The 8,768-nt window shown below is 42.7% G+C and overlaps 1 protein-coding gene across 2 annotated transcripts; it reads right to left on the bottom strand.

Moving 5' to 3' along the window:
- Nucleotides 1-5,056: 5,056 nt before the first annotated feature.
- On the bottom strand, nucleotides 5,057-8,366 carry LOC107719225 (uncharacterized). 2 transcript variants are annotated; one of them, XM_016526610.1, is made up of 3 exons: nucleotides 7,668-8,366; nucleotides 6,429-6,462; nucleotides 5,057-6,251 (listed from the first exon to the last, which is right to left on the bottom strand). In XM_016526610.1, exons 1-3 carry the CDS (start codon nucleotides 7,983-7,985, stop codon nucleotides 5,827-5,829), a joined length of 777 nt encoding a protein of 258 aa, XP_016382096.1. In that variant the 5' UTR covers nucleotides 7,986-8,366; the 3' UTR covers nucleotides 5,057-5,826. The 2 variants fall into 2 exon arrangements, with proteins under 2 accessions (XP_016382096.1, XP_016382089.1); XM_016526603.1 differs by lacking the exon at nucleotides 7,668-8,366 and adding an exon at nucleotides 7,058-7,536.
- Between the last annotated feature and the right edge of the window lie 402 nt (nucleotides 8,367-8,768).

Raw genomic sequence — 8,768 nt, 5'->3', positions numbered from 1 at the left:
TGGATGTAGAGTTATTTTTCTCATTTTCCTGCATTTTATCAAGTGCAGACATCTCAAACATAACAGCCAATAGAAACCCCCTTGAGAACAGGAGCTAACTGTGAAGACTTGTGAAGGGAATGTGGCTTTAGAATGAGTGTAAGATCTAGATGCCTGTACACACTAAACGCTCTCATACACTCATTATCATACTGTGCGGTCGTGGTGACATGGCATTTGACACACCTGGTGGTTTCCTTCCACAGCCGCTCACACTGCACCTGAACACGACAGGAAGCAGAACTCTGAGTCTGATGTCACTTCCTCCAACGGCCATAAACTTCATTTAATATTAGACAGACAGACAGACAGATAGATGGATAGTTTGATAGGTAGACAGCACATGGATCTGTGTGCTAGAGTGTTTGCTGCTGTGCTGAAGGAAGCTGTGAGAGCGTGAGTGGGAGAGCGAGAGTGAGAAACGGGGGCGGTGAGAGCCTGCGCTTCTGATTCAGCACTTTTCTGGCATCTTGGTGGAAGTTTCCAGAAACACTCTGTCTTTATACGCAACCAACCGTTCCCTCTTCTCATTTCTTTCTGTTACTCAGAGAGAAAGAGTGAAAGAGAGAGAGAGCAATGAATGGCATGAGAAAGAAAGAAAAACGAGCTGCTTGTTTCTTTCCGAGCATCAGTCTCTGTTCCTCTAAAGACCAAGATCAGAGAGACCAAACTGAGTGACAGACAAACACAGTCCTGCCAAAACCTTTAACCAGACCTAAAACCAGAGGGGTGATGGGCTGATCCAGTTTAGACATCTGCTGATCCAGCTCCACAAACACGTCCTTCTCAAATCACAGTCTGTCTGTTTTGAACAGATATGAAAAGATATGAAAGTTTTGTCAGTGAACACATCTGTCAAACAGACAGTGATGGTCTAAGGATTACAGGTGTGAAGCAGGTCCAGGGCCTGTTGAGAAGACAGTCAAAGATGCAGCAGTTTTCCTGAGCTGTGCACGTCAAGGTGCTTCGCATGAGAGGCGTCCGCTGAGATCAAAGCTGCAAATACCAAGCTAATGTTTCACTTCTCCACATCCATCAACAGGTGGCGGAAGACAACCGCCAAACTGCCTTCAGCAGAGACTCCGCTGCAGATCTGCTCAGATAAGCATGAATATCTTCCAGCTGTTTTTAATTTCTGAAGCAGGTCTTAGCAGGACAAGGACGTCTACTGAAGTAGATTTGTTTGGGAACACAATCTCTGGCGTCTCAGAACTGTCAAGTTTGGAGCTTGCTCATCTTTACTTAGCCTCTGCAAACGGGCATCTAACAGCCACTGGCTACGCTTACATGTCCAGTGAGACATCTCTTCAGTTATGTTCTTTATTGTGCATGTAAGCACATCCACTGAGTCATGGTAATTGTTCCTAAAATAGCATGAAATCCTCCTTAAATTGTCCTACTGCTGAGAAGCATGGCTCTTCCAACTGACTACTGTAGGACTACTGGATTAGATAGATCTTTCTCAATGCCTTTAGTCATGCAGACCTTCTCCTGCCTTGTAACATTTTCCAGTGAAACTGAAAGGAGCAGGAGACGGGCCAGTTCAGAGAGCTGGCAGATATTAAGCTCAGATAATTGCATGACTGGAATGCAGCTAAGAGGTTAGATATAACAGTATGGCTCACTTATATTAAAAGGCTGCACCTGGCTGATCCAGCCTGAACTGTATGCTTTATAACGCTAGGATATTTGAGCATAAGAAACAACATTTATGTCAGATTTTGTTCTGGTTTGAGGCATGTGAATTTGGCAAATTTGGTTTTTCAGGGTTTCCAGAAACAGATGCCTGGAGGGGTTGCAAAAATGGCTGCCAAGTAAAAAGACATGAACTAACATTTCTCAACCAATCGCCTTAACTACCTAAAAGTGGTGACCAGTCAGCTTTCAAACAGCCAATATATGAAGAATCACATTTTGAAAAATTACAGTTCATTTGTCTCACTAAAGCTCTTCTAGTAGCACTGCATTGATTTCCACTCTGACGTGAAATGGCGTTTACAGCTCTTTCATAATTCATTTTTCAGGTGAAACGGAAAACAAAAGAGATCAGTGACGTCAGACAGAAATCAAATCTGTATCAGAGAGGAAGAGAGTGAGACATTTATTGGTCTTTGGAATAATGTGCACTGATGAATCGTTCACAACGAGACCAAAAGCATGTATTGGGAAAGTCAGCTTTGGCTCGTGTCAAGTGTCTTTGGTAGAGTCTCTCCTGCACATTGTTTCATGAACTCTCGCACTCGCGCGCTTCCAGTCAGATGTTATGAAGCAAATCTCACACTGACTCATGTTGTTTCCAGATGCTCTGCACAGCATGAGCAAATTTGTTACATCCGGTAGAGAGATTCAAAGCAATGATTTCTTAGTCGAGTGTCTGCCTGCATTCATGCAAACTTCACTTGGAAGAAACTCCAACAGGCATGCATTGTGTCGTCTCTGAAACTTCTCCGTTTATTTTCTGCTTCTACAGTATCTGCGGACAATATATATTTGGTCTCAAGCAAACTCAGGCTGTTTGTTTGTTTGTGCGGATGTGTCAGCATGCGGTGAGGACTGAAACCTGCTCTCGCGCCTCTGACAGAAAGTGACGCGAGCGAGGTGGCCTGGATGCGGAGCAGAACTTTCCCCCCATGGGGTCTGATCAGACCTCACCACAGGAAAGAAAGTCACACTTGAGATAACATTAGCATCTCAACTGGTTCTCCCAGACATGAACACAATCGAATGGAGATTTTTGTCCTCCGTTAATCTCCCACGTCTGTTCAAATGAAATTTTAACACCAAGGAACTCCCAAAAGTCTCAATATGAACTCAAACATTTCCCATCAAATGATTTGAATGGCTCTCCACATTCATTTTATAGCTCTATATATTTAATTTAATTTTGTAACTATAACCGGATGACAACTTCCGACTCATTTGTGTCTGTTCTAATGTTTTATTTTTTTTACCCGAGATCCAGTTGATCAAAACAAATGAGAACTCCAATATAACTCGTAAAGATCAACATCTGAGCTGCAACATGAGCATAAACGAATGCTGAAGAGTGTTATCAACACCTCGCTCTCTTCCCTCGACAAACAGCCCACAGTTATGTAAAATTAACATGTTGTATTTTTATTAAATATTCTCAATTTACAAAATAAAGCATTTCACACACGTTCATCATCGTTACATTCATCTCTAGAGTTCCTGAGTTTGTTAGCATTCATACGGCGCTTTCCTTCACACCAGACGCACAACACAAGCGCGTGTTCGTGAAGAGATGTTCATGAACATTCACACATGCAGCTTTTTGAGTTCTTCAACATACAGCCAAACGTAAAGACCCAACCGAGGCACTAGTGTTGATGTGCTGGTCAAAGTTCACTCGGTATTTCTGTGATGTACCTAAACATCAGTAGAATAATACAGTACATGCAATCAGTGAACGAAAGGGTTCGGTCTGACGCCTCGCACACGTAGTGATGTCTACAACGGTTTTAAACAACATTTACACACACACTATGTACAGTATACACAAAATACGAATATAAATATTGCAAAAGTTAAACGCATATAAATATATTTAAATTATAAATAGTGCTTAAGAAGCATTGCTTATCTGTTCAAGTCCAGACAAAGCCTGTAGACGTCATTGCATTTTCTGAGCTTTTGTTGTAGAGGAAAACCTGCAAAATTTGGCAGAATGCATGTGAATATGGTGGCTAAAATGTTAAAGAGTCACTCTTTCTGGTAGCTGAAGGCATCGCCAAATTAGCCAAGACCGTCTGCGGACATTAGTGGAGTCCTGCTCCTCAGAGCATTAAAACAAGTCCTGAGTGGATCAAAGTGACGTGACTCAAACGAGCAGCCCGAAAGCAGTTCGGTCGGGCCTCTCGTGATCACGTGTGACGTACCGCTGGTAATCCGTCCACCAGAAACATCCCAAAGCCAGAGTCATTCAGCTCCAGTTTCCAGTCTAGTGTGCCGTTAAACTGGGATTTGGCAAAAAGGCGGTTTCTATTTTCCGGAAAGGTCACGACACGCCAACACGTCTTGCTAATGGGTGTTTCTTCGCTCCATTTAGGCAGTGAGACGGTGCAGGTGAGCTCCTCGCTATTGCGCTGATTATGAAAGCTGACCGTGAATTGGCCAGATGGACATATTTCAGTGCAGGAAAAAGTGAGCTGGACGTACAGGAAGTAGCTTCCGCTCTCATTCACGTTCAGCACATTCTGTTTTTTATCATAGCTGTAGAGAGAACCGATGGTTCGACTCTTTCCATACGCGATAGATTCCCACGCCATCACACCTGATTTGAGTTTACCTGCAGGGCGGAGACAAAGAGACACGCTCAGTCCCATGACTTTAACAGAGGAGATCAATGTGCAAAGGAATATTCCGGGTTAAATACAAGCCAACTATGTTTTTATGTTTAGACCACAAGTTTTTTTTTTTGCATAATTAAAGTTCAAAATGTGAAATATATTGGCATGAAACTTACTTTCAATGGCCCTCAGGTAAGCAAAATTCTGCATCTAGAAAAAGGAAGACGGAGGAAACGAGACATCAGATACAGGTTCAGAAAACAGCCCTGGTCTGATTCATTTCTCAGGAATCCATTTAGGCTCTGCAGAGTTATTGAGATGCTACAGGATTCGTTCTAGATTAAAAATAGGCCTATTCTTTGTTTCATTATAGGTTCTTCAGATTGGCGTTTTGGCTTCTTGGTTTATTAAAACACCACAACACAGAAGTTTTTTTTCTATGGCATCAAGCTGTTTCATTTATATAATTTATTTCTAAAAAAAAAACGTATTATTATTATCTTCCGACTCATTTGTGTCTGTTCTAATGTTTTATTTTTTTTACCCGAGATCCAGTTGATCAAAACAAATGAGAACTCCAATATAACTCGTAAAGATCAACATCTGAGCTGCAACATGAGCATAAACGAATGCTGAAGAGTGTTATCAACACCTCGCTCTCTTCCCTCGACAAACAGCCCACAGTTATGTAAAATTAACATGTTGTATTTTTATTAAATATTCTCAATTTACAAAATAAAGCATTTCACACACGTTCATCATCGTTACATTCATCTCTAGAGTTCCTGAGTTTGTTAGCATTCATACGGCGCTTTCCTTCACACCAGACGCACAACACAAGCGCGTGTTCGTGAAGAGATGTTCATGAACATTCACACATGCAGCTTTTTGAGTTCTTCAACATACAGCCAAACGTAAAGACCCAACCGAGGCACTAGTGTTGATGTGCTGGTCAAAGTTCACTCGGTATTTCTGTGATGTACCTAAACATCAGTAGAATAATACAGTACATGCAATCAGTGAACGAAAGGGTTCGGTCTGACGCCTCGCACACGTAGTGATGTCTACAACGGTTTTAAACAACATTTACACACACACTATGTACAGTATACACAAAATACGAATATAAATATTGCAAAAGTTAAACGCATATAAATATATTTAAATTATAAATAGTGCTTAAGAAGCATTGCTTATCTGTTCAAGTCCAGACAAAGCCTGTAGACGTCATTGCATTTTCTGAGCTTTTGTTGTAGAGGAAAACCTGCAAAATTTGGCAGAATGCATGTGAATATGGTGGCTAAAATGTTAAAGAGTCACTCTTTCTGGTAGCTGAAGGCATCGCCAAATTAGCCAAGACCGTCTGCGGACATTAGTGGAGTCCTGCTCCTCAGAGCATTAAAACAAGTCCTGAGTGGATCAAAGTGACGTGACTCAAACGAGCAGCCCGAAAGCAGTTCGGTCGGGCCTCTCGTGATCACGTGTGACGTACCGCTGGTAATCCGTCCACCAGAAACATCCCAAAGCCAGAGTCATTCAGCTCCAGTTTCCAGTCTAGTGTGCCGTTAAACTGGGATTTGGCAAAAAGGCGGTTTCTATTTTCCGGAAAGGTCACGACACGCCAACACGTCTTGCTAATGGGTGTTTCTTCGCTCCATTTAGGCAGTGAGACGGTGCAGGTGAGCTCCTCGCTATTGCGCTGATTATGAAAGCTGACCGTGAATTGGCCAGATGGACATATTTCAGTGCAGGAAAAAGTGAGCTGGACGTACAGGAAGTAGCTTCCGCTCTCATTCACGTTCAGCACATTCTGTTTTTTATCATAGCTGTAGAGAGAACCGATGGTTCGACTCTTTCCATACGCGATAGATTCCCACGCCATCACACCTGATTTGAGTTTACCTGCAGGGCGGAGACAAAGAGACACGCTCAGTCCCATGACTTTAACAGAGGAGATCAATGTGCAAAGGAATATTCCGGGTTAAATACAAGCCAACTATGTTTTTATGTTTAGACCACAAGTTTTTTTTTTTGCATAATTAAAGTTCAAAATGTGAAATATATTGGCATGAAACTTACTTTCAATGGCCCTCAGGTAAGCAAAATTCTGCATCTAGAAAAAGGAAGACGGAGGAAACGAGACATCAGATACAGGTTCAGAAAACAGCCCTGGTCTGATTCATTTCTCAGGAATCCATTTAGGCTCTGCAGAGTTATTGAGATGCTACAGGATTCGTTCTAGATTAAAAATAGGCCTATTCTTTGTTTCATTATAGGTTCTTCAGATTGGCGTTTTGGCTTCTTGGTTTATTAAAACACCACAACACAGAAGTTTTTTTTCTATGGCATCAAGCTGTTTCATTTATATAATTTATTTCTAAAAAAAAAACGTATTATTATTATTATTATAATTATAATTCTTATTGGAACCTTTTTCTAACAGTATAGCAACCTCTCTAAAATCAAAGCTCTTATTGTCAACTGATAAAAAGTAATGTTATTGAATGATTATCATAATCATATGGTATTTGCAAATTAATTTAAATGTACTTTCAATAACACAGCTGTATTGTCATGTCCAATTATAGTAATTCCATGGTGCATCTCCAAACACGAAAATACTATGGTATTATAAATAAGAACTACTTACAATATTATAATAGTAAAACCGTGTAAAACATTCTATTTCTATCCATTTACAAACTCACCTTATATGCGTTTCCGGTCTCGGGGAACGGCGCGACCAACGCGTCCGCAGATCCGTCTAAGCGTCGCGTCGTCCGCGCGTTTATCTCGTCCTCGATGTGCTTGGCGAAGTACAGCGCGCCCGCGAGCGCGACCATAAACATGAGGAAGAGTGCGATCACGGAAACGGTGAGGAAGGTGTCCAGACACCGGCTGCGGGAGCGCACGGCGGGCGACTGGCTCTCAACATCTGTGGACGCGGACATCTCGAGACACGGCGTGTAAGTGAAGTGATATGTACATCCACGGCATGTGCAGCTCTGCTCGAGGGGAGACATCATGAGCGTTATATAGACGCGCAGGAGGCGGAACTAACAGGTTTCCCTCGTCACCTCCTCCTCCGCCCACAGGAGAGAGAAAGAGAGACCCAGACGCGAAGAGGGACGTTCAGAGAAAAACCGACTAACTTTCCGCTTCTTTCGCTTTTGCGCAAACGGAGGTGGAAAGCGGGAGGAGAGTAAAGTGTGAATTTCTGTGACTGGCTCCGTATTCCATTATAAATAAGAACTACTTACAATATTATAATAGTAAAACCGTGTAAAACATTCTATTTCTATCCATTTACAAACTCACCTTATATGCGTTTCCGGTCTCGGGGAACGGCGCGACCAACGCGTCCGCAGATCCGTCTAAGCGTCGCGTCGTCCGCGCGTTTATCTCGTCCTCGATGTGCTTGGCGAAGTACAGCGCGCCCGCGAGCGCGACCATAAACATGAGGAAGAGTGCGATCACGGAAACGGTGAGGAAGGTGTCCAGACACCGGCTGCGGGAGCGCACGGCGGGCGACTGGCTCTCAACATCTGTGGACGCGGACATCTCGAGACACGGCGTGTAAGTGAAGTGATATGTACATCCACGGCATGTGCAGCTCTGCTCGAGGGGAGACATCATGAGCGTTATATAGACGCGCAGGAGGCGGAACTAACAGGTTTCCCTCGTCACCTCCTCCTCCGCCCACAGGAGAGAGAAAGAGAGACCCAGACGCGAAGAGGGACGTTCAGAGAAAAACCGACTAACTTTCCGCTTCTTTCGCTTTTGCGCAAACGGAGGTGGAAAGCGGGAGGAGAGTAAAGTGTGAATTTCTGTGACTGGCTCCGTATTCCGCTCGTTATTTCATGGAATATCGAGCTACATTTATCCCCTCACTTCAGCATTTCATATCATAGTGTTCTTTCACACAGTTTGTGTAAGACATAAGAGAGGCTTTACTCTGTTGTAAACGTTGTGTACACACCCTGTTGAAAAAACCAGCATATGCTGGTTAGGTATGTTTTGACGCTGGGATGCTGGTTTAGGCTGGTCCTTTGCTGGTTTAAGCTGGTCCTTTGCTGGTCATGTGCTGGCAAAGGACCAGCATAAACCAGCAAAGGACCAGCATAAACCAGCATCAAAACATACCTAACCAGCATATGCTGTTTTTTTCAACAGGGCACTTACACCGAAATATGCTCGATTCGGATTTTGTTTACAAAACGTGTCACAGACCGAAGCATATAAGGGCCTATACACAAGATGCTAAACTCATTCACATGAACAAAACACTGAAATTAGTAGAACATTGTAATTCATGTTATGATGTTTAAGTAAATTTTATTTTGATATTTACATTTTTGTCATTTCGCATTTAAGTAGCAGTTTTAGGCCTGGGGGGGGGGCTTTATTTATAAATAAAGA

The sequence above is a fragment of the Sinocyclocheilus rhinocerous genome, unplaced genomic scaffold (assembly GCF_001515625.1).
Source record: "Sinocyclocheilus rhinocerous isolate Xijiao unplaced genomic scaffold, SAMN03320098_v1.1 scaffold613, whole genome shotgun sequence".
Lineage (NCBI taxonomy): Eukaryota > Metazoa > Chordata > Actinopteri > Cypriniformes > Cyprinidae > Sinocyclocheilus > Sinocyclocheilus rhinocerous.
The sequence above is the reverse complement of the archived record's forward strand: the minus strand, read 5'-3'. Positions and strand labels throughout refer to the sequence as shown.

Excerpts from the sequence above, each read along its gene's own strand:
- LOC107719225 (XM_016526610.1), bottom strand. The coding sequence starts at position 7,985 with ATGATGTCTCCCCTCGAGCAGAGCTGCACATGCCGTGGATGTACATAT. Across the intron at positions 6,463-7,667 it reads AGACCGGAAACGCATATAAG|ATGCAGAATTTTGCTTACCT; the intron begins GTGAGTTTGTAA and ends TCCTTTTTCTAG. Across the intron at positions 6,252-6,428 it reads TTACCTGAGGGCCATTGAAA|GTAAACTCAAATCAGGTGTG; the intron begins GTAAGTTTCATG and ends TCCGCCCTGCAG.